Here is a 25845-nt window from a genome sequence, read left to right as displayed (position 1 = left end):
TGAATGCCAGAAAGTGCCCTGGTGGTTGCTAGGAATGTCATCTAGTGGCCAGCCAAGGCACGAGAGCCGGTCTAGCGTGGACAAAGCCAGAGCCAATCGCCTAGCCTGACACCCCCGTGAACTCATATGAAGTACGAGTTCATATTCAAACGGCTGAGAGAAACGAAACGTTTTGTAATGCGGATCGGCTCAAGCTCGCAATTCTTCATGATACATAGCAGAGTTGACCAATTTTTAGATCGCTATCGACGCGCGAAGAACGCGCTCCCTGTAAGGCAGAAGGGGCGCGTCTCCTCTTGTGGATAGGGTCTACGGAGTCAACTAGAATGCGAGAGTTTGTGGCCCCATCCTCCGCCATGCGTCTGGGGTTCTCCATTCAAAGTTGCCCACCCCACCGAGCCCACAAGTCGTAGTGCCTAGAGCTCTTCGAGCCGTGGTCCCCTGGTTTCATGGCTGGCCCAATTAAACGACTTTCCGATCCGGTCGGATGCGCCAAAGCTATGATGGAGAACTTGGCCACGCGAAGTCCGGGTAACGGGCAAACTGAGGCAGCGGACGAGCTCAACTGAACGGGTGACCAGGGTGTCATAGTCGGCTGCCCGCTTGGTGCGATGGAGAGCGAAATCCGAGTGGTCTTCGCTGAATTGTCCATGGGCATGCAAGGTTCCCGAGCCAGATTTACCTGACTTTGGTCTGAAGCTGACTGTGCGCGTTACCTTCGAAGTCCGTTTTATGAAGTTTTGTCGTATGAGCGTCATGACTTGGGATGAGAGCCATATAACCTGGCTTGGTAAAGATTTTAAGGTCTCGGAACATGTATTCAGTGGTTGTCTATACGACTTGAGATTTTGGCATGGAAGATTATTTTCACATTCCAAGAATGAATATAGTTCTGTAGTTGGTGATGATATGTAGTTATGTACAGTACATCAGATGGAGACCAACCAACCCCAGTTCATAGACTCATATACAACATTTCCCGTTGGAAGTATGACAAGATAGTGGAGAGAAGAGAAAGATAGTCAAAAATATCAAGATAGATCTGTCATTATTTTTTCTTTTTCGTTATTTTTGCCTTTTTAACCTTGTTTCTTGAGTTTCAAGTCGTACTGAACTTCTCTGGTTGCCTTGTCATCTCCTTGCAGAGGCTTGAATTCAACCACAAGAGAGTGCTTGACAGCAAATACGGAGTCATTGGCAAGGTATTTGTCCTCGCTATCAAATATCTGCGTGGTAATTGGTTTATAGTCCTTGTGTTGGGCCTGCATTCCAAGTCAGCCAATGCCACTTTTCTAGGACTTGTAGCGTGGTTGTTTGACTTACAATCAAGTGAATGTGAGCTGGACGCATTGGGTGTCTATCAAGGAGTTGAAGTATCTTTCCAGCCGGGCCTTTGCGTTTGACAAGTTAGTAATGTTCATACGCGCTGATTACGAACCAAGGAAGAGCCTACCGTCGTAAGGAATTGGGTATGGGGTTGGCCTTAGGCAGTAGAGGGAGTATTTTCCGTCCTTGTCTGTGGTGAATCTTCCTCGAAGGTTGCAATCTGCCTGCTCTGGATCTTGTTGCTCGTACAATCCGTTGGTGGATGCCTCCCAGACATCGATCACCACTCCCTCAATTGGCTCTCCGGTAACAGAGTCAACGACTCTGCCGTGCATATAGGTGACCTCGCCGCCCTCGGCAGGAGGGGTTTTGATAATGCTCGAGCCATTAGGATAGTGAGGAGCGTCGGTTCTGAAGAAAGGGCCGAGAATAGCGGTGGCTGTAGCGGCATCGGGTGCGTTAGCAGCGCGAGAGAAAGTAATTTCATCAACGAGACTGTACTGGAGTTAGCTATTTTGTATCCAATCGGGGCCCGGAGGCGGACAGGAATGGGAAAGAGCAAACATACGATTCAAGACCCAAAACGTCGCATACTAGCTGTCCCTCATTTCTCTTGTCATTGCTCATCTGGCCGGCCCAGTTGACTAGGTTCACACCGGCCATCCATTCGTCAACGGTAAGTTCGACCTCGCGAGCGAAGTCATGGAGATGGCGGATGAGCGAGGTAATCACCTCTCGCATACGAGGGTCTGTCTTTGGACCTGTGGCATTGATGACATTTTGGGTGAAGTTGGGATCGAACTTGTCAACCATTTTGAACGGCTTTATTCGTATGAGTTGAAAGAGCGGCGGAAAGGAGTATTTCTCAAAAGACTGACGGAAGGAATTCAAGAAAGTTGAGACGATGAAGATTTGAAGGATGCAACCTTCGCAGTGAGGAAGATATATGACCAGTCAGCCCTCATGTTCAAAAGGGCAGACGGAAGCGTCTTCTGCCGTTTGGGATCATGATGGCCTGAGATATCCTGGCGGCCGAAATTTCTCCCCTGCCCGGAACCCCACCATGCCTACCCCACAGTTCTCCAACACGACGGCGCGACTAGCTCCCGGGTGCCAAGATGAACTCGGGCCGGAATGCATTCTCATTGGCGGGTATGTATCAGAGAGAGCTTTGGTACCTTGGCGTTAGCTCCGGGAAGCGGATTGGACTCTGATTGGCTCCGCTATTAGAGTTCCGTTTTCCTCCACATGGCGGATCCACACACCCGCCGGTTTCCGCTGATGGGAGAACTGGAGCAAAGGGGCGATGCGCCAAATGCGGGGAGACACAACATGGCGGGGTAATGCGGATGGAGTAGGATCGGCAGTATTGATTCCGTCGGGTAATATGTACTCTGTATTTATTCTCTGAAAGACACTTTGATGTCTTTGAGCTCCATCTGTCATCGCCCAACCTATTCTCGCCCTCTCCATTGAATCTTTCTCTTGAGACTTCCTTGAACCCGTCATAATGCTCGGAAAGATCACTCTTGAAGACCACTTCAATACCCCAGAATTTGCCGAGAAGGCAAGATGGTGGGCTGGATTCTTCGCTACAGATCCTGATCGCCACGTTCGCGAAATTTGCGATCTCAACAACATTCGACTTCAGTATGCCGATGAGTACGGTGTTGGATACCATATCTTAAGCTATACTGCTCCTGGTATCCAGGACATCACCGATCCTGCCGAAGCACTGAGGGTCGCCAAATTTGTGAATGACTGGACGTATGAACAGATCAAGGACAAGCCAGACCGCTTTGGCTCTTTTGCCTGCCTTTCTATGCACGACCCCGCCACCGCAGCCGCTGAATTGAGACGATGCGTTGAGAAATATGGCTTCAAGGGTGCCCTCGTGAACGATAACCAGATTGCTTCAGACGGAAAGTCGCTTATCTTCTATGATAAACCAGAGTGGGATGTCTTCTGGCAAACCTGCGTCGAGCTAGATGTTCCCTTCTATCTCCACCCCAAGCAGCCCACCGGCGTCGTCTATGATACCCTTTGGGCAGACCGCAAATGGCTCGTCGGTCCACCGCTTAGTTTCGCACAGGGCGTATCCCTCCACCTCATGGGAATGGTGTCTAATGGCGTCTTCGACCGCAATCCTAAACTGCAGGTGATCATCGGTCATTTGGGAGAACATCTTCCTTTCGATCTGTGGCGTATTAACCACTGGTTCGAAGATATTAAGAAGCCGATTGGTATGCCTATTGAGAAGACCATCCGCGACTACTTCCGCGAAAACATCTGGATCACAACTTCCGGCCACTTCTCGACTCCAACTCTAAAATATTGCATCGAAGAGTTTGGCAATGCGGATAGGATTCTATTCAGTACGGATTATCCGTTTGAGAACTATAAAGACGCCTGCACGTGGTTTGATAATATCAAAGGCTTAGAAAAAGGACAGAAAGCTGCAATTGGAAGGGAGAATGCGAAGAAGCTCTTTAAATTGGGAGCGTATAAGGATAGTGAAGCGATAGTCGAGGATTGAATTGCTGCCCATGTAGTTATATGATAGAACATTATGATCTTAATGTATTAATCTGCTACCATTTAAGTGATTCTTTGTGAGGAGGGCAAGTTGGGTTAAATTCACTAATGCATGGTATAAAGTATGCAAAAGAATAAGGAATCCAAGGTCAAAAATAGGAAACAGAAAGATATAATCATGTAACTTTCCGGTAGTCATAAATCATTGGATCGTAAGTCATTTTTCAGTGAATAAGCTCAGAACCCCGAACCGCACCCATACCTTGGATATGCAAAAAGAATTAGACGACCGAACTGCCCCTTGACACGCCGTCGCATAAACACAACATCCAACGAAAAGATATATACCACGGGAAGAGTAAGCTGCTCATATTTGTGTGCTAGAATACCACCGCTCCCAGATTGGCGTTCCATCGGCGGTGTTTACTCTTAGCAGCGGTGGTCTTGGCTTGTTCTTTAACTGTTTTCCAAAAACATAGTGAGCACTCTGAGTATGGCCCAGCCACAAAACAGATGCACTTGCTTCGAAGAGGAATAGATGACAAGAACTCACATTCTTCCCAGGTCAGGGGCTCCTTTGTAATTTCCTTGGCTTCCCTCCAATTATGCATGCACCATACAGCTACCAGGAAGTCCAGATATTCTTTATCCACGTTGGATCCGACCCTCAGTTCTATTTTTGGTGGTGATAATTCCACCTTTTTCTCTTTATCCCAAAGCCGCCGTGTTTCCATACCAATATTGTGATCACTGTTCTTGTCTCGCCATTCGTAAAGCTGGGTGTCAGAATCAGGGGGGCTAGTGGGACGAAGTATAAAGGAAGGCAAACCCCGCCCGCCGGCTGCCCAGCCCTGTCCGTTCCTGGTGATTTTCCTACTCATATATCCTTTCTTACCTGATATATACCGCAGCCCATCAATTTCGTATTTTGCCGGTCCGATATGTAATGACGGTGCATCTCGAAGAGCGAATACATCTCGCTTTACAACGGGACGAGAAAGGCGAGCAGGGTTGCGATCAATTCGGGTCAGGAGGACCCCAGTGAGGTTCAGCTCATGGCCATCTAGTGCATGACTAAGACTATAGACTGGTTCTGGCCTTGAGAGCGAAGAGTAAATGAACTTTCCTTCAATAGTAAGCGTTATCGGCTCGTGATTCGTGATAGCATGCTCGGACGACTCTGTTGATAGATTAACCCCAATCGCTGTGTCATAGTCCGGGGGCGGCGCCAATGGGGCGGATGGCACATTGTATGCGGGTGGGATCTCTCTCGCCGCAGAATTACCCTGATTTTCATTCCAATGTGAAGTGGGGTCCATCGCGTGGGTCCTGCTTGCATGTAAACTTCAAGGCATAGAGCTGCGTTCGAGGAATCAGCCGCGGCTGGCACAAGGCAAAGCGATCTTGCAGCGTGACCTTGATGTAACTCACGGGTATAGAGCACGGTGACCGGGATGTCTGGTTTTGGAGAGGAAGGAGAAAGCCCTTTGTAGGAGAGAGACGGTATCGGATCGTCGTGGAACGTTGAGAATGCAGAATAATGTCGCACAAACACGCGACGAGCTCAGACCGTAGAAAGACGGTGATGTGGCTGACTTATGACGTCACGTTGCTTTGGATGTTTTTTCAGCGCAATGGGCGCGATCTCTCGGAGGGACATGCGCTCTGCAGCATGGACAGTTGCATCGTGAGAGGTTGCCTGAGACCCCAGAAACGAAATGTGGGGATAATGTGGTAAGTAAGTGTCGCGAGGCGGCGTGTGGGCCGAAGTCGGCGCCATAGCGAGTTAGTTATATACGGAGTATATAACTTACTTAGTGAACGAAGTACTCCGTAGTTTAGTCTATTTTTAGAATAGATGAGTAACTTAACTAAGCTTAAACTCACCACCGAGGCATGTATGCGTTGACAAACCACTCGTTGACATCGAGGAGCAGAACCTCGATTCTCTCCAGCAACCTCTGCCCACCTTGCTTGAGCCATTAACAGGGCCTTGAGTTTACAAACATCCTAACGCTGCCATGACACTCTGGGAACCAACGACACGTTCTCTTGACAAGGATGCACTGCTCGCATGGACCTTTTTTCCCGCTGTCTTCGTATTTTAAGACATTTTTCGATCTATCAGGCGAACAATGATAGCTAACCCACAAAGACCGCTCCAGCCTGTCCAACCAATAGCGCGATGCTAGAGAACCCTGATCTTTTGACAGCATGGAATCAAATCAACCGGATAGGCGGATGAGAGAGATCGACGGTAGCAGACACTTTCCTCCGCAGGCTCGGATATATCTCCGGGCGGTCTATGAACGATTCGAGCAGGGTCCTCCCAGCGGAGTACTCCGCTTGGGCAAGTCTGCTTTGGGTTGATTCGGGATAAGATATGCAGGTCTCAGACCTGATCACGCTGCCGCTAATCAGGCACCCATCTGGCACATTGAGTGCCCGATAGAGTCCCAGCCGCACATTCCATGTTCACAGGCCAGAATGGGATGGACTACACGGATACTGTCAACTGCATTCAGGCCTGGAGGGAAAAATCTGATCATTCAAACTTCGCAACGATCTCGTGCTGAAATTGCGCAGAGAAATGATCTCTTTTTTGTTGAGCTCCCAATATTGGGCCTCGTCTCAATGGTGGAACTGCTATTATGATATCCTATATTATTTTGTTTAACTTTGCTTAGACTTTCTTTCAATCGAGCCAGGACAGCGGACTCGGATCATTTCCACGGCAGGCTCTTCGACATCTATTGGCTGGGGATATGGCCTTGCCTTGCTTTGCAGGACGCACTTTGGGCTCAGTGAAGTCCTGAGAGAGGACAAAGACAAGCGACACCTGCTACATTGCTTGGTATTACGGAGTCTGGATAGTGTACAACGCGGGCACACATGCATTCCGGAGATATTAACCTCACCTCCAATCGGAGGGATATGGAATCCCGCCGAAGTACTCCGTACAAAGCTAGGAAAAGCATCGTAGTCCGCTGTAGAGCTGAGAGGCAAACTCAAAATCACTAGCCGTGGCCATACTCAGGAAAGTGAGACATCCTGTGTCAAGTGGGTTAATATCACCGGTTCAAAAGATATAAAGATGGCCTGAATCCCACATTTCCCTACTGCTTTTTCCTATCAGGCCCCGAGAACCTTAGCATCGCTCTATTTCTATCTACTCATACACGACAGGCAAAGCTTTAGCCAGTTTTAATACATAATGCATCTCAAAACGCTCCTTCTCGCTGCCTTCGCGGCCACAACTGCCCTTGCAGGCTCTGCCGGCAACGCTATTGTTGAAAACCATTGCCCATTCACAGTCTTTCTTTGGTCTGTTGGTGGCTCTATCGGTCCCAAGCATGTTCTGAAGCAAGGTGGCGTCTACAGCGAAAAAATTCACCGCGATCCCCAGAGCGGCGGTATTGCCATCAAGATTACCCGTGTTGACGATGGAATTTTCAACAACTCCCCACAGACCAACTTTGCATACAGCTTAACCGACACGAGGGTCTTTTACGATCTGTCCGACGTCTTTGGCGATCCGTTCTCCGGCAGCAAAGTCCTCCTTGACCCAAGCGATCCCAATTGCGCGGACATCTGTTGGCCAAATGGCATTCCGCCTTCGGGAAGCCAGGTCCGCGACTGCAATGCGGGCACCGATCTGAAACTCACACTTTGTGCCTGAAGTTGTGAAGACTTCACTCCGTGACCAATGAGATCGGTTATCAAGGTATGTTTCGATCAGAGATACAGAGTACTCGCTTTGGTTATGGTTCTAAGTTGTCTTAGTGATTGGTTTTCACGATGAGATGTGTTTCTGGCCTTTATATTAGTAGTCGAGGTGCAGGGGGATGTGGCCTTGTGTGTCACCGTGGTTTTAATGTCAAATGTCAGTGTATCCATGTATATGTTGCGATTCCTTGCAGTAAATATATGGGTCTCTCTTTCACAGCGCTATTACATCTATATCTAGTAATATTTAGGGTTTATTTTAATTTATTTGAATATATTGCCATTCTCTATATCGTTCTGGATACGACTTCTTGCCTGCTGTGGACGTTAAAGTTATGCTGATACGTATAGATGTAGTCGGTAAGCCGAAGGGTTGGGATTTCGTGGGGAATGATGTAGTGACCGTGGAACGAACTACCGTTTGTCCATGTTCCGAAAATCTGTGCTCGTATTCTCAGTCTAACGTCCATGCATGAAGGGTAAACAAAACACCCAACGCCGCCAAAACTCCCTCGAGGAATTGCGAGTCAAAGAAAAGTAAAAGAAACGAGAACCAAAGGTGCCACGCCCGCTCATTCGAGCGGCGGTGGGTAAATGGGTCGCACAAGACTTCCTCCGTGCATACGGAGTAGTCCGGATGGTAAATAGGCGACAAATTCGTATCCAACTTCCCTCGGGGTTCAAGAGATCTCGGTTTGACATGATCGGGTCAACTTTCGGAGCAGGTTAAATTTATTATTTCTGTGGGACAGATTGACGCCTGACTTGACTGCGCCATTTTCGGAGTTGGGGTTTCTTTCCAATCAAGTGCGTTGAAGAGAAGAAAAAATATCCTGCTAACAAATGTAAATGAAGATAATGAGCTTAAGATTCATAATGGGTCTTAGTACTACGTAAATGGTTATTGACGTGGTATATAAATCAGCCATGGATTATATGGGTATCCTGCTCCCTCTTCATTCAATAAGTTTGGTCAGATATTGAAATCCGAACTTTTTACATAATAACTTCATTGGCGACGTCCTATAACCCCAAATTAGCATATTGTAGGGTATTAATCGGAGAAACGGCGGATGATAGATACATACCCGCTTCAGCTCTTTGTAAGGAAGGCAGACGCAATTCTGCACTCGGACTTCATCACCAACACCGCATTCCTTGCCAAGAATTGTAATGCTCTGCACCTTGACCCCATTTTTTATAATGGAGGTGGAATGGCTGCCAGTTGGAATGGGTGTGCCTTCAACACGTGCCCATGCCCCAACTCGACTGCTCCATCCAATGATCGAATACAAAACGCACGCATCATGTTTGATTTCGGCATCTTCAAGAACAATGGATTCCTTAATTCGTGCACCTGCTCCAACCACGGCACGAGCACCAACGGAGACATTTGGTCCGAGTTTTGCGGTTGGATCGACGGTAGCAGTGGGGTGAATATAAACTGGTGGGACAATTGTAGCTGATGGGGCCGCTAGCTCCTCCGATCCGGACTGGAAAGCCTTTTGGAGGTAGAGAGCATTAGCTGGTACAGCGGAGCCGGCGGTCTTGATTTGACGCCAGAAATCTTTGGTTTCATGGACGAAGAAACGGTTGCTGTCTGCTAGATCGGGAAGAATATCCTGCTCAAGACGGAGGACCTCGCTCTTCTCGCCCTCGTCATCCTGCTCGGCGCCATAGGAGGATTCCAGGTGCTCAGAAGATGGGTAAGAGAACAAGCGGGGCCGGGCGGTGCGACGCTTAATCGCGCTTTTAATTGAAGGAAAGATGCATTCCGTGGCAAATAGGTAGACACCACAATTGATCAAATTTGAGATATGAGACTCAGGCTTCTCGACATAATGCAGGACACGCTTTGTATGGGCATCAGAGACGATGCAGCCAAAGTTTGTTGCCGTCTCGTTGCTGACTCGAGTACCCAGGATAACCGCCTCAGCATCCTTTTCTACAAACAACTTGAGCATTTCGACCAACGGGAACGAGCAGCAAACGTCTGCATTCAAGACGAAGAATCGTTCTGGACGGCCCTTGAGGATCGCATCACGGAAGTGGTAGAGGCCACCCGCAGTACCCAATGCTCGGTATTCCCTCAAGTATTGAATTTTGAATTGTGGGAACTCCTTGAGAGAGTCCTTGATAAAATCACGGAAGACAGTCTCGTCGTAATATCCGATCAGAATAACTTCGCGGATATCGGGAATCTTGGTCACAGCCTTTAGAGCATGCCAGATGATCGGGTGGCCAGCAACTTCGAAGAGGGGCTGAAAAGACGCATTGCACAAAACATTAGCCAAACGAAAGGGCCAGGACACCCCCTGGGAAGCGTGATTGTTTGTTTACGGTACCTTTGGCACGTCGAGAGAGAGGGGTCGAAATCTGGTTCCTCGGGATGGTCCTCCAACCTGCCAATTGAATTGTCAGTGGCTGTGAATATATAGGGCTTAGAGAGAGGGGAATATTATCCCACCAAGATGACAGCTTTTGTTGTTGAAGCCATATCTGTGTTGCGCTCTCGTAGGGGAACTTGCAGCATGGAAGTCGATCTGGAGGCGGAAAAAAGTGGTGACCGGTTTTTCTTTTCTTTCTTTCTTTCTTTCTTTCTTTCTTTTGCCTTCAATTACCTGTTGTCTTGTAATCGCAATGAATTAGCACTTGGTTTCCACTCGGTCCTTGATTGTTTATGCACGATGGGTGGGGGCTGCGCTGGCAGCGAGAGGGCTCGACTGTTTCGTACCGCGATAGAAGGAGGGAAGGTTGAGGGCAGCTTGGGACCAATTCGCAATGCGATTTCAACTGTAAAGGAGCTCAACAGAGTCAGGACGGGAAGAGTTTACAAGCCGAGCAGCGAGAAGGTCCCAGTGAAGGTTTTCCACCCCTTGTTTTGAAGCGGGCTTGGAGCTGCTGTTGAGTTACCCCCTGGCGAGCTGACGAATGACGCCAGGACCACGTGTTCCGCCCACACAACAGCGGTCATCAACTTCACAGCGCCGCCATTGCCATCGACATCCGCCTCGCTGGCGGCTGCTCCAGCTACTGTTCTCCTCTGTCTTCTTCCAGCAACATGGAAAATGTGGGCAGCTGGCAGACACCAGGTTTTACTTTAGTTAGTGTACTCTGACATAATTCTGGTTCTGAATTCTTCTGTGAATGTCATTTTATCCCTCTGGTTGCGCGTTCTGCTTGCTGCATGGACCCGGGCCTGAGCGAATCTGATGCCTGATGGTACCGCTTATCAGTAAGAGTTGACATGAAAGAACATCATGAAGGCTGCAGGCTCCGCAGGATGGAAGAATGCCCGGAAATCTCCGGATTTCCAGGTTCCTTGATGTGTTCCTTTTCGGGCTGGAAACATAACACAGCCTAAACAAACACATCCTACCTCCCCTCTCAATTTTCTTTCTTTTTTTCTTTCTTCCTTTCCCCCCTCCCTTCTCTGCACACATATATTGTCTTCCGACCTTTGTTTTTTGTTTTTTTCCCCTGTCATCTTCGTTCCAGCTTCTTTGGTCTGGAGCTGGCTGAGCCACGCCTGGGTCGATCAGTATCATCTCCCAGCGGCCCTTCAAATTCGAAACTCGCTGCCTGGCGCGATCTTTTGATCTTGTCGCTCTCTTGATTCTATTTTGCCTGACGCGCAGCTCCAAAACCCCCGTCAGTCTCCAAACGACGTACATTTTCCTGTAGCTGCCGGCGTTCCCTTGATTACCTCTGCTCTCCTGTTGGTAGCGTGCATTGACTATCCTGGAAATTCACTATAACTGCTTATCCAGCAATATCTCGACCCCTCGCCCACACCTGGATTGGTCTTCATGATTGATTACGACTTGCTGCTCACAGGACTGCGAATCTTATCGGACTTTCCCAGTACAAATTTTTGAGTTTCGCACCTGGACATCAGTCATGGAGTTACCTTCGTCTAACTTGGCACTTCGTGAAAGCACTCCCCGTAAGTTTCGACCCATTCCGTTCCAGGTATTGTGCTGTCATCTAACGTACTTCCAGATACAGTGCGAGAGGACTCCCCGGGCCTTGAGGCCACTAACAAATCTATTGACATCATGTCCCAGAGCATGAAAGTAATGGTCAAGAGAATACAGGACCTCAGGCACATTGGAGTCGAAAACAGCGGGCTTCCTCTCCCAAAAATCGTCGTTGTCGGCGACCAGAGCACCGGAAAAAGCTCGCTCATTGAAGGCATTAGTGAGATCAAAGTCCCGCGAAACGCCGGATGTTGTACTCGTTGCCCCATGGAAATAAACTTGTCTGAGTCCGATACCCCTTGGACTTGTCGTGTGTTGCTGATGAAGAAGTACATATATCTTCCGAAAAAATCAGCACCGACATCGCGCAATCCCCTGGGGCCATGGATTGAACAAGAACCTGAAGAGTTTCTATTTGACACGCTGACCGATAAATCTATGCTACGGGATGTATTAATGTGGGCCCAACTAGCTACTCTTAACCCTGGAAGGTCTTACAAAGAGTTTATGCGGGAGGAAAACCACGAAACAGAGACCTATCTACAAGTAAAGTTCTCACCAAATGTGGTTCGTTTGGATATTTCAGCGCCCAAATTTCCAAATCTCTCCTTCTATGACTTGCCCGGCGTTATCAACGTTGCCGAGGTAGACGAGGAAAAATATCTGGTTCCATTGGTTGAAAATTTGGTGAAAGAGTATATCAAAGCTGATAATACTATTGTCTTGTTGACAATGCCTATGACGGATGACGCGACAAACTCGAGTGCAGCCCGAATTATCAGAGAAGTGCGCGGCGCTAGGGATAGGACACTTGGGGTTTTGACAAAGCCAGACCGGATCGATGCCGGATATGAGCAATGGCAGGAACTACTTAGTGGGGAAAAGTTCTTGCTTGGTCACGAATATTTTGTGGTTAAGAATAACTCTGATCCGATGGTGGATCACTCTCAAGCACGAGAGGAAGAGCAAATTTTTTTTGCCCATCCTCCATGGGCGGCAGAATTCGCAAAGTACAGCGACAGATTTGGCACAAGAAAGCTTCAGGCTGCCTTGTCAAGTCTGCTTCTCAAGCAAATACAAAGCAGTCTACCTCGTATCATCGACCAGATCAACAGCCGTGCTAGGCTTGTCGAAAAGGGACTATCTGCACTCCCGGCACCACCGTCTGCGAACGTTCCATATATTTTGTGCCAAAAATTAAATGTCTTTACGAACAACGTTCAAGCTCATATGAATGGTGGCTCCTCCGAACACCCGTTCCTCAAGGAATGGAGCAAGTTAGCATCTGCATTTCAGGAATATCTTGTAAGATCTCGACCCACACTCAAGATTGTGGAAAATATTGAGATTAAGTTGCCTGGAAACGTGTCTTCTACGCCCGAGGACGACAACGACCTGTGTGAGATTACGGAATGGAAAACCCCATCGAAGCGGAAGCTTGCGAAAGGTGGCGAGCCTGATTTGGCGAAAAAATTGAAAGCGAGCTCTCCGTCTGAAAGGTTACCCGCAAGCGCGGGAGCTCCAGATGGCTATTTTGAAAAGTATTTTGGAGGTTTGCCCGGTCAGTATAGACAAATATTATTGCTTTTGGAAAGGTTAATTCGGTTGTTTTTAATACATGCTAATGATAGGCTGATAGCTCCGATACGGTCATTTACTCCCCAGCAGATACGTGATATTAATGCAGATACCTACGCTTCCGGTATACCTGGACTTGGAAACCCTCAGGCTGTCGAAACTATGAATCGTCTGAGCGTAGCTCATTGGTTGGACCCAATGCGAACCTTTTTGTCGGAGACGTACAACATGGTTTCTTGCGTTTTGATGCAGGAACTGGACAATGTTTTCGGACAATATCGGCAGACTGCACTCTACCCAGCTCTAAAAGCGGTAATCTTCGAGTTTCTTGAAGCGATACGTGGGGAGCACTATCGTCAAGCCGATGAAAACTATAATATTGAATGTTCCAAGCCTTTCACTCTCGCAACCGAAGCTTTCTCAAAGGTTCAGGATGAGGCCCTGGAAATGCTGTCTCGCAAACGCTTCCTCCTTCGCCGGCGAGAATATTTGGCACAACTTGAAGCTATTGGGAAGGCTTGTAACCCAAACACCATCACTCAAGCAGATTTGGGTACGGACAGTTTCATGAAGGAAATAGAGATCGCAGCGGTATCGCTTCTATATAAGCTACTCTCTATAAATATGCGGCTAACTGTGGTCAGGCTTCACGAGCGTACTACGATGTTGCAGGCTCCCGGTTTGTTGATGTGACATGCCAGGGCACTTACACCAAACTTTTCTTTCGTTGTCGCAACGAACTCCGCAACGTGATCGAGCAGAATTTAGGTATCCTGGGCGAAAATGGTACGTTGAGCACTTATCTATGTTATGATCCTACCTATGCTAAAGTAGAATGGTTCTTCAGCTTCCGAACGCTGCATGGAACTCATGGCTGAAGATGAAGAACGCCAACGACGCCGAGTCCAGCTTCGCAAAGAGAAGGAGAAGCTGGATAAAGCTCAGGAATGGCTCAGGGTTGCCGAGAAAAACGCTGGTACATTGGGTATTTCCGAGGGGCCTCTGAGCACCTTTACTTAGGGTCGGTTCTTGAGGATAATTAGTTACCATGGAGTGATTTAGGATTATGAAAACAACTCAGAAAGCTGGAGGATTTTGCTTGACTGTGTGATATTTGCTCTCTAGGTTAGCACCCCAGTAAATTTGGCATAGTTACTTGAGGTACTCTGTACCAAAATCAGATAATCAATTATGTGCTCCCGTACTTCAAGCTGCACCGCGTTGTGGTATTACTCTATGCAAGGGCGCTCTGGCTTCTCTGAAGAAGTTGTATGGTTCGCAGACAAACAGCAGCGGAAGAACCCAAGCAATCGAGTCTTGGCGTTGACGAGTTTTGATTTTCATCCCTGTCAGTGAACTCAAACTAACAAAACTGCGATCAAGGATAAAGCGTCTGACTCACAGCGTGGTCTCCTAATATATATTACTATAGAGTACGAGCCAGTCTCTCCCTGTTTATTTCTCTAGGTCTACTCCGTACTAAATTTCTAATTACAGCTTGTCCGGCAAAGATACGTCTTCCACAAAGCACACAATGCCTGAGCAAGACCCCGCAGTCCAAGCGGCGGGGAACGCTGTCGCCAATCTTCACCTCGACGAAGTCACTGGAGAACGCGTCTCCAAGTCGGAGCTGAAGAAGCGCTTGAAGCAGCGTGAGCAGGAAAAGAAGAAAGCTGAAAAGGCTGCTGCTGCCGCTGTCGCCGGTGTTGGATCGGCGGGCAAGAGAAAGAGCGCTGAGGAAGAGGAATCACAACTGACGCCAAATGTACGCATTTCCTTGCTGTCCATTGATCCTAACATAATCGCTGGCTATTAACTATGGCCTATTAAAGAGGATATTTCGTTTCGAATGCTGACTATCGCTTTGTCCGGTGTAGCAATACTTTGAAATTCGTAGCGGAAGAATCAACCAACTCCGCCAGACCAAGAATCCTAACCCTTATCCTCACAAATTCCAAGTCACCGACGATCTCCGACAGTTCCTCAAGGAGTACCAGTATCTCAAGAAGGGCGAGCAATTGCGAGAGAAGGAAATCCGAATTGCTGGAAGAATTTACACCAAGCGTTCCTCTGGAGCGAAACTGATCTTTTACGATATTCGAGCTGAAGGCGTCAAGGTTCAGGTTGCCTGTCAAGCACAAGAAACAACAAGCGATGTCCCCTTTGAGGCCCAGCACGAACACCTAAGGAGAGGTGATATAATTGGTATCATTGGATTCCCCGGTCGTACCTCTCCAAAGAATCGAGATGACGGCGAATTATCTATTTTCGCCAAGCAGGTCATTCTCCTTACGCCGTGCTTGCACCAGATTCCTTCAGAGCATTACGGATTCAAGGACCAGGAGCAGAGATTTCGGCAGCGGTATCTGGACCTGATCATGAACGATAAGTCTAGAAATGTCTTTATTACTAGGTCGAAGATTATCAGTTATATCCGGCGGTATTTTGATGAGCGCGACTTTGTTGAGGTTGAAACTCCTATGATGAACGCTATTGCTGGTGGTGCTACTGCCAAGCCGTTCATCACTCACCATAATGAGCTGGATATGAACCTTTTCATGCGTATTGCGCCTGAATTATATCTCAAGATGTTGATTGTTGGCGGTCTCGAGCGTGTCTACGAATTGGGTCGCCAATTTCGAAATGAAGGCATCGATCTTACCCACAACCCTGAATTCACCACCTGCGAATTCTACTGGGCTTACGCTGATGTCTATGATCTCATGAACGTGACTGAAGAACTCGTTTCCGGCCTTGTGAAGCACGTTACCGGAGGATATGAAACGGTCTTCCATACCCAAACCGGAGAGGAGTACAAGGTTAATTGGAAAGCCCCGTGGAAGCGTATCGAGATGATTCCGGCCCTCGAGGAAGCCACCGGCGAAAAGTTCCCACCTGGCGACCAGCTCCATACTCAAGAAACTAACGAATGGCTCAAGAAGATTCTCAAGAAGGTCAACGTCGAGTGCTCTCCTCCACAGACCAACGCTCGTATGCTTGACAAGCTCGTTGGCGAGTTCATCGAAGAGAAATGTATCAACCCCTCTTTTATCACAGGCCACCCCCAGATGATGTCTCCACTCGCAAAATACCACCGTGACCACATCGGTCTCTGCGAACGGTTCGAAGCCTTCGTCTGTAAGAAAGAAATTGTGAATGCATACACGGAGTTGAACGACCCGTTCGACCAACGTTTGCGATTCGAGGAGCAAGCCAGACAAAAGGACCAGGGTGACGATGAGGCGCAGTTGATCGATGAGAACTTCTGCACTAGTCTAGAGTATGGTCTGCCGCCAACCGGAGGATGGGGATTGGGTATCGATCGTCTTGTCATGTTCTTGACGGACAACTATAGTATCAAGGAGGTACTGGCTTTTCCGTTCATGAAGGATGACAAAGCTGCACCCAAGGAGCCTCTTGCCGCAGAGGTCGTTGGCATTGAGCCGAGCCCAGAAGAGGGGATCCGTAAGTTTTCCCTATGACCCAACACCTGTATACCAGAACTGTGCTCACTCTTATTTAGCACATAAATAAATAGAAATTACCAAATTTACTTTAGGCATCTGTTGGGTAACGAACATCAATGACTGGAGGTATAGGTATCTGAAAGGAAAAAGAGAAGCAAACAAAATATTGGGCGAAGTTATTCAGTTCTTTTCGATCACTGAGATATAAAGAAAATACAGCCAAAAACAAGAAGCATTACCGGTTTCCTTGCCTCAAGAGCATTGCAGTATCTCCATGGTCCTTTACCTGATATATCTTTTGACCTCGATACTGAAGGCATCGAGGTCTTTTCCTTACATTTCATTATTCATGCAGCTGCGAACAGCCAGGTTCCTATCGTATGCTGTTTTTTCCCATCAGTCTTGATCTCGTTCGTCGATATTGGGCCTTTGATTCTTCGACTTGATGCCCTCTGCGAGCCTTTCTAGATCCCTTGGATTTCTATTTCAGTGGCTGCGTAGTCACTGCTGGAGGTTGCTGTATTGTTTGCTTTGTCCTGACCATTCACTGTGGTAAACCAACCCATCATGTTTACCATACACCATCTTCACTTGACCTTTCCCGTATTTTACTTTGTACCCCTTACTCTGCTGCTGTACTTGTAATGATGAGCTTGTGGATTGGGTTATCTTGCACAGGCAGCTTGGCTTGTCTCTATACCACCTGCTCATCCTTTTTCAAAAGGGTTATTCAGAAACACCCTTGACTAAGTATGGTCAGCTTCTAGACACACTTTGGCATATTTCAGGTCCTTACTGGGGAGTCGAGGTTAAACAATGCGAAATGCAACGCCTCCATAGGAGAGGCTTTGTCAACCAATACTGTCAATAGAGCAGGAAGAAGTGAATTACGGGTGTGCCCTATTGTATCCATTCACGGTACTCCCCGTGATGTCCTCAAGCCTTCACTCACTTTTGCTTGTATAAATTTGCCTGCTCAACCTCCTGTTTCCGTGGGGATCCTCCATCTTTTCTGTCTGCTTTTCGCTCAGTCTTTTCCCTTTGCCAACCAGAACTTTTTCAACTTTGGTGCATTCGATACTCTTTGTCAATCAAAAGCAAAAAATTGCTCTAAAGCTCTAATTTTAATCATAGGTTGGCAGACACTCGAGTTCTTCCATCTCTCTCTCTCTCCCCCCTTGGATATATTCCTATTTTGATGCTTGATATCGCTTTGATACTAAGCTTGGCCGCCATAACCACCCTGACCTGACTATCCTGTCTGCTGTGGAAATCTAGGCACCTTGCTAACGTTACTGAAGTTTTGTCTGGCGTCAGAAGACACCTTCCATGATGTTCCCTGAAGTTAAAGAATCGTTTACTCGCACAGATCTGGAGGAACTAAACAATAAGCGTTCGGATCAAGCTGCAGGGCAAGCCGGACCTTCTAACAATGGAGCAGAAACTCAGAGCCTCGTTCAAGACTGCGTTTCTTCCATTAGTTCTCTCTCCGAAATAGATGACGACGAAGACGATGATATTCGCCATACTATCTTCAAGACAATCAAGATCCATACAGCCAAATGCGACGTTTGCAACCAACACAACAAGGCTACGTTGCGACGCTGCATCGATTGCGGATGGCAGATCTGCACGCCATGCTGGGATGCCCGAGGCGGGGATGGTACACATGGTGTTTCGCACAAGTTCAATGGGCCAGTCTTCACCCCTGAGACGCCGGATTCCATCGCCCAGAGCAAAGGTATCTCAGAACATGATAGTGATGAGACCGTCAGCATCTCCGGGGAAAATGCTGGTGGTTTAAAATCAAGATCGAAGACCAAAGTAGCTGGAAAGGGTAAAAGACCTATCATCCGAGATGAAGAAGAATATGGCTCTGTTAAACGCCGTGTTTCCCAGCGCGTTCTGTCCCAAGACAAAGGGAAAGGCAGAGCAAGGGAAAGTAAGGTAAGCCGGCGCAAATTGCCCACTCAAAAAGGCATAACGGCAACGAGAAAGAGCGCTTCCACCATCCCAAGCAACAAAATGGGCACCAAAAGGGGTGCCGTTGTGGCAGATGGAGATAATGTCAATACAGATGATGAATCCGAGTATGAGAGCACAGGAAAATCTGCTGGAGCAATACCGCAACAATTACCACCAGAAATCCCCCCTGACGACCGTAGGAACCCGATGTACTGGCTATGCATGGCTGCCCAACGCGCTTTGAACGAAGAAAAGGCTAGAGAGCAATGGCGACAAGAATTGGTTGTCCGTCAAGAAGCGACACAAGTTGCTCCGTCGCACACCAGAATGCGGAGTATGACTATCGTGAATAAAACCGGTTCACCACTTTTTGTCCCATCGGACTCCTTTCAAGATCCTCACATAAGACCTGCTGCAGAGGCTGCAAATCGTCATTTGCTTCTCCATCAATCAGCTCAAGACTCCCACGGCATTCAGCATCAACAACAAGCTTCTTTCCACCCCATAAACGCAACAAGCGCTATTTTACATGATCGAGAGGACGCATCTAGATATCTCACCGTGGAGCACAGCGATGGCAATGCAACCCGTGGCCCAGGGCCTTCGCCAGTTTCATCATTCGCCGGATATCCCGATCTTCGCTGGACCGCTGGATATAGCTCTCCGAACTCTCTATGTGTTGATTATGAGTCTGCTTGGGCCCGGAACCAGCTGCGCCCAATGTGGGCTGACAACTACGCTCCTTTTCAGACACCCGTCCCTTCTCCACCTCTGAATGAGCCACATGAAAGGCCCGTGATCAATGGGGGTCGCAAAGATACTCACGGACGCCCGTGGAATCTTTGACGCTCCTGGGAGAGGTTATTTTGTCAGTCGAGAAAGTGAGGGTGGTCTTAGCAGTGTTTTACTGAATTTTAAGACACTTTCCTTGCAAGGCCGTTTGGTATCTCCTCTCTACTCTTCCCGCTTTACCCTGTTTTAATATTTGATCGCCTAAAATGCTTTTGGCTCTGCTGATGTTTACTGAGTTGGATTTCTGTTTGCAAAAAATTGTTTTTCTTTCATCACCTTAATACTGGCTCCCCCTTTTGATTAATGGGGCCCCTTAAAACCTGTATAAAACATATGGTTTGCATTCTGTTTCAAACGATAAAATGACGACTGCCTTTACTTGTTTGCCTCAAGGTGAAATTGCCTGTACTTAATCGAGGTTGAATATGAGATTGCGAAACAACCCTATTACTGGATTCCGTAATACCTCCATAGCCTTTATTTGGAGTTTTATATCCAGTTATCAAAAGTATTCCTCTTATGAGTGGATGTCTATTACCTAGGTATGTATATACAGTACAATCCATTAAAATTTGGCGATGGGCTACCTCTTCGTACCCTCACAGGATGACGTGAATGGAAAAAGTGGATATAGTAAAACATAGATGAAGTGGAGAGAGATCATAAAACGTAAACCCGCTGCTCTGATTGAAAGATCGGAGAGCCTAAGTTGGAGAGGGAGACACACAGGCTGGAGTGAAACAACCCCTTTTAGAGTTTCTTGGTGAGAGGAGAGGCAGCGCGGGACATACTAACTCCCTGACCTTTAGTGGCCATTTGAAGTAGACGAGCTGTCCGCGAAGGATGCCAGATCCTATTACCGAGAACGAGAACCCATGTTAAGAGGAACAAACTTCCCGCTTGATGTGCTGAAGCAAGATGCATGGGAACAAGATAGAGGAGGGTGCTAATTCCAAGGCCGACTTGCACCATGGCGAATGCTACAACGCCATGAACGCCTTTTCGAGCAGCGTGAGGAAGCAATCGCTTCATCGTTGGAGAGAACTTCGAGTATGCCCATAGGCCCATAACGGAGGAGAACGTCGTCATGGCGAGGATACGGTGATCCAATTGAACCAGCGAAGGGTTCTCGAGCATATTCCTCCACCAGAGATCGGATCTATCTTCCTTCCTGGAGTAGTGTGGGTCGAAGAGTTCTGATTTGGGCGGAGCAAGGCCGGTACCCATGGTAGGGAATTCGTTGTAAATAAGGCCTGCATCCAACCCAGCAACCAGACCTCCAGACATAGCGGTGACGAAGACAAGAAGAGCTAAACCAGCAACAGACCGTCGGAAGACATTTAATTTCGGATCCCGCAACGTTTCGAGGATTTTCTTGCCCTTCTCCGGATCAGCTAAGAGGCGATTCTGTCGTAGAATTGCCAATCCATTCCAGAGCATTGCGACATAGCATACGAATGCTGCGCCCAAATGGGCAGTCAATCTGTACTGGCTCACACGCGGATGGCTCCCGGGAGCGAATAGGTCATCTTTCAAGCCGGATTTGACCATCCACCATCCGATAAAACCCTGGAAACCAATCAAGCCCGCAATTCCCGCCAATCTGAGAGCCATCGGTTTAGACACTTTCCTCGTTGCGGTAAAATAGATAGCTGGTACAACGAAGGACAGGCCGACGACGCGGCCCCATATTCGGTGAATCCACTCCATGTAATATATGTTTTTGAATTCGGCAAGTGTCATGTTGGGGTTTAGGACTTGGTATTCGGGAGACGCTCGGTATTTCGCAAACTCGGATTCCCAGTCTTCCGCGTTCATTGGGGGCAAGGAGCCAGTTACCGGCCTCCACTCGGTTATACTCAGCCTACGATACCGTTAGCGACCTGACTCATGAAGGGGCTTGGCCGACAGAGAAACAAAGCATACCCAGACTCTGTCAATCGAGTTAAACCACCAAAAACGACAATACCAAAGACACTGGCCGCGCTTCCAAGCAACCAATACGCAACAATCTTCGAGCTAACATTTGGAAAACGGGACTTGGTCGCTGCACCCACCTCGGCTGCTGAAATGGTCGCGGTCTGAGATATCGACCTTATCATAGAATTCGGATTCCGCAATCGTCCAGTTTGAGAGAGAATGGAATTCAGCTTAAAAGATTTCCGTAGGGGAGCAGTTCCGATCCATTGTCGGGGAACTCGGGGCAGAGCTGACCGTTTCTGCAGGCATTGTTGACAGGTGAAGAACTCGCGGGGGAACCTCCAACTCTGCCTAAACATAGGCATATTGGAAGCGAGAAAGGCCATTGTGACGCCTCGGGCTCTCCCTGGGCAAACTGCTTGACTTTCTTTTGCTCGTCCTCTCTCGCGCTCTTTTCTTGAGCTTGAAGTTTGTTCGGGTTTTGCGCACGGACCAATTCTCGCAGAGTTGAGCGGAGCGGTGGTACTTTACTCCGACTGGTGTTTACTAATAGCTTCAACGCCTCTGGACAAGCCAAGTTTGAGGCTGGATGTGTGGCGGAGGCGCCAAGCCTTTTGGCATCAAACCAAACATGCCAAGGACAGCTAAACTCAAAGCAGTTTACGCTCTCGTTGCCGGCAAAGTCGTCCATGTGAGCAGGGCTTACGGAGTGCTATAGGGTTCTAGCCGAGGTGGACGCAACCTTACGGAGTACGCATGCTTTTCTTCGAAACATGCCGATCCGATGGAGTACAAGGATGAATTTTGATTCGGACTTCCGATCATCGCGCGACCACGAGAGCAGCCAATCTCAAAGAGAATACTATCCATTGGTATCCCGAATATAATAAATACAAAATAACACGCTATAATATACTGTAAGGAAGATACATGACATCGTTACTGAAACAAGATAATGCTTTTGCAGATCTAGATAAGGGTGCCACGGAGAGCCTGCTCACGCTCAATAGCCTCGAAGAGGGCCCTGAAGTTGCCCGCACCGAAACCGGAAAAGTTGTTGCGTTGGATGATTTCAATGAAAACGGTTGGGCGATCCATGAGATGCTATATGCAGAGTCAGTAGGTAGTTTGGAAGTGAAATATGTGGAATTGCCCCTTTAGGGTAAATTTAGATCTCCGTACCTTGGTGAAAAGCTGCAGGAGATACCCATTCTCGTCAAAGTCGATAAGGATGTCCAGGCTCTTCAGGGTCTCAAAGTCCTCATCGAGGACCAGGCCTTGTCTCTTGAGGCGAATCTTCATGTCTTCATAGTAGGTCTCTGGAACCTTGATGAATTCGGTGCCGCGCGCCTTGAGGTTGGTGATGGCATCGATGATGTTGTTGGTTCGGAGAGCAATGTGCTGAACGCCAGCACCATTGTAGAAGTCAACATATTCTTCAATCTGGGATTGTTTCTTTCCCTTGGCGGGCTCGTTGATGGGCATCTTGACGATATCATTTGGAGATGCCATGACGATACTCTTCAGTGCAGAGAATTCACTATTTTCGGTGTCAGCTCTGGGTTAATTCACCGCAAGAAGGGACGGATCAGTCTACTTACGTGCAGATGTCCTTGTCATCAACGGACCAGAAACGGTGGAATCCGAGGATCTTCTCGTAGCTACAGAAGTGTTAGGCATGGGCTCGAACCAGGTCCAGAGGGACTGGCTTACTAGTCGCAGACTCGCTCCATCTCGTCCCAGTCCTGGTTTCCAACGCAGTGGTCTATTCTCTCAAGCACAACCTTTGGAAGGAACTTGGAAGTGGCGTCGGCATTGCTCTCCATCCGGTATCCCGGCATGAATCCGCCCCTGTAGCCGGATCTTTCGATGAGGGTGTGAGTGGTCTCGCCATAAGTTCGGATGGTCGCCATCTTGATCTGGCCATCCTCATCTTCAACCGTTCTGACATCGGAAACAACCTCAGCACCGTTCCTAACGGCAGCCGAGAAGACAGACTCTACGCAGTCGACCTCGAAGGCGACGTCCTTGACACCATCGCCGTGTCTCTCGAGATGGGCGTGGATCTCCTTCAGGAGAGCCTCGTCCTCGGGGAAACGAGAAGCCTGCTCAACGGATCGAAGGGGCGAAGTCAAGATGAAGGTGATGTTTCCGTTTCGCACAACATGCGAGGCCACCGCTTTGGAGCCAGTCTCCAATCCGCGATAGGCTACTCTCTCGAAACCCATGCGAGTGACATAGTAGGTAGCGGCCTGCTTAGCGTTTCCGACATACCAGTGGACGTGGTCGTATCCTCTATACTGATTGAGATCAGAGGGCTGGGCGGGTTGAAGCGTCGGGGAGTCAGCGGCTGGTGCCATTTTTTTTGGGGGTGGGGTCTGATTCTCTGGTCTCTTATGGGGAGGTCTCTGCTTGCTCTCCGTGGTGCTTGGGGATGAAGTAGCAGCAGCTCTGTGGTCGTACTGATGCTTCGTCGAGAAAATGAGATGCGAAAGGAGGGAGAAGCCTGTGACAATTAAAATATCTCCCCAGGGTCAGCAGGTTGGTCCGCAGCCCCATTTAGTGTCACCCACAGAACGAAGAGCCAGCACCCAAAACTGCGAACTGCCTGGTTCTTCCTGACGCTCCGTTCATGTTTACTTTTTCGTCTCGAGACCGGCTTGGATAGCGCCGGCGGTGTCGGGTAACTCCGGCTATTCGAGGACTTGGCCAATCAGGGATCTTGCCGGCGCGGGTATAAGCGTCTATTCCCCTGCACTCCATTACGTCACCGGCTATTCTTAGCTGCCGGCCGACGGACGACGAAAGACAAGCACCGCCCCTGGGTAGCAGTGGCTATCAGGAAAAAAAGGTACGCCGGACAAAGGGGGGCTTTGTCGGGACATTTTTTTTTTTTTTTGGTGCCCTTACCGTCGGACGGAGTTTTACCCGCTGGGGTGGGTTCTGGATCTGACTGAAAATAATAGTACCCCCGGACTGCTTATCGTGAACAACACTCGACATCGCATTCAATCTTTAGCCGACCAACCGCTCGCCAGCTTCAAACCCATCAATCAGTCAGTCAGTCAGTCAATCAATCAATCAATCATGGCGCCATCACCGTTCGCAATCGGGGCTGCGAAGCCGAACCTCTCGTCAAACGACTCCAAAGTCCTCCAGGCCCTCTTTGACGCGGAGTCATCGCCGTCCCCGGCATCTTCAGCGGCTCAGACCGACGCTTCGCTCCCTGCGCTCCCACACATCCCTACAGCTGACCTTCCTGCCCTCCAAGAGCGCGAAGTCCAAGCGATCCGTCGGCTGCAGACCTCGGATGCCTCTCCCTCCGTCAAAGCCATCAAGACCGCCATCTCCGAACTCTCAGACATAATCAAGGACTATCCCAAATACGCCTCTGCCTACGTGAATCGTGCACAAGCGTACCGTCTGCTCATCGACGCGGAAGCCACAGAAGCCTCCTCCGCCACCTCCTCCTCTTCATCTTCATCCACACCCACGCCGGCCGCACATGTGTTCTCCGACCTCGCCGAAGCCATCACCCTCTTAACCCCAAGCACCCCGATATCGCCCGTCTCCCCGCTCCAATCACGCATCCTCGCAAACGCACACACCCACCGCGCCTACATCCTCTACAAAGCCGCGCGCACCGAGCCAGAAGCCCGCAACAGCCTCCTCCCCACGACGCTACACGATGCAAACAGCGACCGGCTAGAAGAGATGGCAAGCTATGACTTCCAGGCTGGCGGGAGATACGGCAACCCGGTCGCGAAGCAGATGGCAGTGCACACGAATCCATACGCGAAGATGTGCGGCGCCATCGTCAAGGACGCGATGAAAGCCGAGATCAAGCAGTGGGCGGAGTCAAAGTAGCTTTATTGCTTCTCTATCTCTCTCTTTGTTTCTTTTCCTTTATCTTTACCCCTTTTTTTTATTATTATTTCATTGTATGGTGTATTTCCTGGCCTCTTTATTTGATATATGTCATACCCCTAGAGGGTTCTTCCTTTATTTTTGTTACATAGCGGCTATTTCATATTTTGTACTGAGTATTTTGTTTCTATATAATGATTGATACTATGAATATATACATACCTAGACGCCAACCATACTCTGTTCAGGGTGGTCAAACTCATGGATTACATCCTGTGTCTTCACATGACAGAAAGGGCTTTTGTGGCGCAAAATAATTCTTACTCGCGCCAAAAGTATATATATATATATATATATGTGGAATCATGAAACCTACCTTAAAATGGCTTTGTCGTATCCATAGGGCTCATGGTTAGGATAGTGGTTATAGCATGAGCTGAGAACAATTACTTCTAGACCAGCTACAGGCATGTACATTAGTCTCCGACGGGGGAATCAGGAGTCGCCCAAAAAAAAAAAAAAAAAAAAAAAAAAAAAAAAAAAGAAAAGGCTTTACTGAAGCCGGCATCTTGAAACATTTGAGGTATCTTTATTGGCTCGTTTATTGGATGACTTGAAGCATTAGTATACGAAAATGAGGTTCAAGGCAGACTGAGAAGTCTCGAAAAATTATATCATGATATCAAAGG

General features: G+C 48.4%; 11 protein-coding genes across 11 annotated transcripts; 6 read left to right on the top strand and 5 right to left on the bottom strand.

Moving 5' to 3' along the window:
- Positions 1-873: 873 nt before the first annotated feature.
- Positions 874-2377, bottom strand: D8B26_001877 (uncharacterized protein). Its single transcript, XM_003065839.2, has 4 exons — positions 1895-2377; positions 1454-1821; positions 1324-1391; positions 874-1262 (listed from the first exon to the last, which is right to left on the bottom strand). Exons 1-4 carry the CDS (start codon positions 2137-2139, stop codon positions 1080-1082), a joined length of 864 nt encoding a protein of 287 aa, XP_003065885.1. The 5' UTR covers positions 2140-2377; the 3' UTR covers positions 874-1079.
- Positions 2378-2618: 241 nt separating this feature from the next.
- Positions 2619-3920, top strand: D8B26_001876 (uncharacterized protein). The gene has a single exon (XM_003065838.2). The coding sequence runs from the start codon at positions 2837-2839 to the stop codon at positions 3860-3862; it is 1026 nt and encodes a 341-aa protein (XP_003065884.2). The 5' UTR covers positions 2619-2836; the 3' UTR covers positions 3863-3920.
- A 129-nt stretch (positions 3921-4049) lies between these two features.
- On the bottom strand, positions 4050-5572 carry D8B26_001875 (uncharacterized protein). The gene is made up of 3 exons (XM_003065837.2): positions 5293-5572; positions 4415-5220; positions 4050-4321 (listed from the first exon to the last, which is right to left on the bottom strand). Exons 2-3 carry the CDS (start codon positions 5178-5180, stop codon positions 4242-4244), a joined length of 846 nt encoding a protein of 281 aa, XP_003065883.1. The 5' UTR covers positions 5181-5220; positions 5293-5572; the 3' UTR covers positions 4050-4241.
- Positions 5573-7075: 1503 nt separating this feature from the next.
- Positions 7076-7832, top strand: D8B26_001874 (uncharacterized protein; the record flags this gene model as incomplete). The annotated part of the gene is made up of 2 exons (XM_003065836.2): positions 7076-7585; positions 7645-7832. The coding sequence occupies one exon, from the start codon at positions 7076-7078 to the stop codon at positions 7538-7540; it is 465 nt and encodes a 154-aa protein (XP_003065882.1). The 3' UTR covers positions 7541-7585; positions 7645-7832.
- A 631-nt stretch (positions 7833-8463) lies between these two features.
- Positions 8464-10479, bottom strand: PSA2 (Proteasome subunit alpha type-2). Its single transcript, XM_003065835.2, has 5 exons — positions 10322-10479; positions 10055-10208; positions 9933-9989; positions 8676-9848; positions 8464-8610 (listed from the first exon to the last, which is right to left on the bottom strand). The coding sequence occupies exons 2-5, from the start codon at positions 10118-10120 to the stop codon at positions 8584-8586; spliced, it is 1323 nt and encodes a 440-aa protein (XP_003065881.1). The 5' UTR covers positions 10121-10208; positions 10322-10479; the 3' UTR covers positions 8464-8583.
- A 905-nt stretch (positions 10480-11384) lies between these two features.
- D8B26_001872 (uncharacterized protein) lies at positions 11385-14349 on the top strand. The gene is made up of 5 exons (XM_003065834.2): positions 11385-11533; positions 11590-13128; positions 13207-13736; positions 13790-13931; positions 13993-14349. Exons 1-5 carry the CDS (start codon positions 11488-11490, stop codon positions 14163-14165), a joined length of 2430 nt encoding a protein of 809 aa, XP_003065880.2. The 5' UTR covers positions 11385-11487; the 3' UTR covers positions 14166-14349.
- A 184-nt stretch (positions 14350-14533) lies between these two features.
- On the top strand, positions 14534-16864 carry KRS1 (lysyl-tRNA synthetase). The gene is made up of 4 exons (XM_003065833.2): positions 14534-14578; positions 14643-14910; positions 15023-16610; positions 16669-16864. Exons 2-4 carry the CDS (start codon positions 14680-14682, stop codon positions 16677-16679), a joined length of 1830 nt encoding a protein of 609 aa, XP_003065879.1. The 5' UTR covers positions 14534-14578; positions 14643-14679; the 3' UTR covers positions 16680-16864.
- Positions 16865-17941: 1077 nt separating this feature from the next.
- D8B26_001870 (uncharacterized protein) lies at positions 17942-19547 on the top strand (the record flags this gene model as incomplete). Its single annotated transcript, XM_003065832.2, has 1 exon — positions 17942-19547. The coding sequence occupies one exon, from the start codon at positions 17942-17944 to the stop codon at positions 19421-19423; it is 1482 nt and encodes a 493-aa protein (XP_003065878.1). The 3' UTR covers positions 19424-19547.
- A 345-nt stretch (positions 19548-19892) lies between these two features.
- Positions 19893-21749, bottom strand: COX15 (Cytochrome c oxidase assembly protein cox15). Its single transcript, XM_003065831.2, has 2 exons — positions 21296-21749; positions 19893-21233 (listed from the first exon to the last, which is right to left on the bottom strand). The coding sequence occupies exons 1-2, from the start codon at positions 21673-21675 to the stop codon at positions 20120-20122; spliced, it is 1494 nt and encodes a 497-aa protein (XP_003065877.2). The 5' UTR covers positions 21676-21749; the 3' UTR covers positions 19893-20119.
- Positions 21750-22258: 509 nt separating this feature from the next.
- On the bottom strand, positions 22259-23891 carry D8B26_001868 (uncharacterized protein; the record flags this gene model as incomplete). Its single annotated transcript, XM_003065830.2, has 4 exons — positions 23003-23891; positions 22891-22950; positions 22472-22829; positions 22259-22393 (listed from the first exon to the last, which is right to left on the bottom strand). The coding sequence occupies exons 1-4, from the start codon at positions 23647-23649 to the stop codon at positions 22259-22261; spliced, it is 1200 nt and encodes a 399-aa protein (XP_003065876.1). The 5' UTR covers positions 23650-23891.
- A 485-nt stretch (positions 23892-24376) lies between these two features.
- Positions 24377-25156, top strand: D8B26_001867 (uncharacterized protein; the record flags this gene model as incomplete). The annotated part of the gene is made up of 1 exon (XM_003065829.2): positions 24377-25156. The coding sequence occupies one exon, from the start codon at positions 24377-24379 to the stop codon at positions 25154-25156; it is 780 nt and encodes a 259-aa protein (XP_003065875.1).
- Between the last annotated feature and the right edge of the window lie 689 nt (positions 25157-25845).

Source organism: Coccidioides posadasii, chromosome 1, assembly GCF_018416015.2.
Source record: "Coccidioides posadasii str. Silveira chromosome 1, complete sequence".
In the NCBI taxonomy this organism is placed as follows: Eukaryota; Fungi; Ascomycota; class Eurotiomycetes; order Onygenales; family Onygenaceae; genus Coccidioides; species Coccidioides posadasii.
The sequence above is the reverse complement of the archived record's forward strand: the minus strand, read 5'-3'. Positions and strand labels throughout refer to the sequence as shown.

Coding starts and splice junctions, on each gene's coding strand:
- D8B26_001876 (XM_003065838.2), top strand. CDS start 2,837: ATGCTCGGAAAGATCACTCTTGAAGACCACTTCAATACCCCAGAATTT.
- COX15 (XM_003065831.2), bottom strand. CDS start 21,675: ATGGCCTTTCTCGCTTCCAATATGCCTATGTTTAGGCAGAGTTGGAGG. Junction 21,234..21,295: donor ACTCGATTGACAGAGTCTGG/GTATGCTTTGTT, acceptor ACGGTATCGTAG/GCTGAGTATAACCGAGTGGA.
- D8B26_001875 (XM_003065837.2), bottom strand. CDS start 5,180: ATGGACCCCACTTCACATTGGAATGAAAATCAGGGTAATTCTGCGGCG. Junction 4,322..4,414: donor GCCCCTGACCTGGGAAGAAT/GTGAGTTCTTGT, acceptor TTTGGAAAACAG/TTAAAGAACAAGCCAAGACC.
- D8B26_001872 (XM_003065834.2), top strand. CDS start 11,488: ATGGAGTTACCTTCGTCTAACTTGGCACTTCGTGAAAGCACTCCCC. Junction 13,129..13,206: donor GTATTTTGGAGGTTTGCCCG/GTCAGTATAGAC, acceptor ATAGGCTGATAG/CTCCGATACGGTCATTTACT. Junction 13,737..13,789: donor AGGAAATAGAGATCGCAGCG/GTATCGCTTCTA, acceptor AACTGTGGTCAG/GCTTCACGAGCGTACTACGA.
- KRS1 (XM_003065833.2), top strand. CDS start 14,680: ATGCCTGAGCAAGACCCCGCAGTCCAAGCGGCGGGGAACGCTGTCGCC. Junction 14,911..15,022: donor AATCACAACTGACGCCAAAT/GTACGCATTTCC, acceptor TGTCCGGTGTAG/CAATACTTTGAAATTCGTAG.
- D8B26_001877 (XM_003065839.2), bottom strand. CDS start 2,139: ATGGTTGACAAGTTCGATCCCAACTTCACCCAAAATGTCATCAATGCC. Junction 1,822..1,894: donor GACGTTTTGGGTCTTGAATC/GTATGTTTGCTC, acceptor ACTCCAGTACAG/TCTCGTTGATGAAATTACTT. Junction 1,263..1,323: donor CAGCTCACATTCACTTGATT/GTAAGTCAAACA, acceptor CTTGGAATGCAG/GCCCAACACAAGGACTATAA.
- PSA2 (XM_003065835.2), bottom strand. CDS start 10,120: ATGCTGCAAGTTCCCCTACGAGAGCGCAACACAGATATGGCTTCAACA. Junction 9,990..10,054: donor CAACAAAAGCTGTCATCTTG/GTGGGATAATAT, acceptor TTCAATTGGCAG/GTTGGAGGACCATCCCGAGG. Junction 8,611..8,675: donor CTTACAAAGAGCTGAAGCGG/GTATGTATCTAT, acceptor TTGGGGTTATAG/GACGTCGCCAATGAAGTTAT.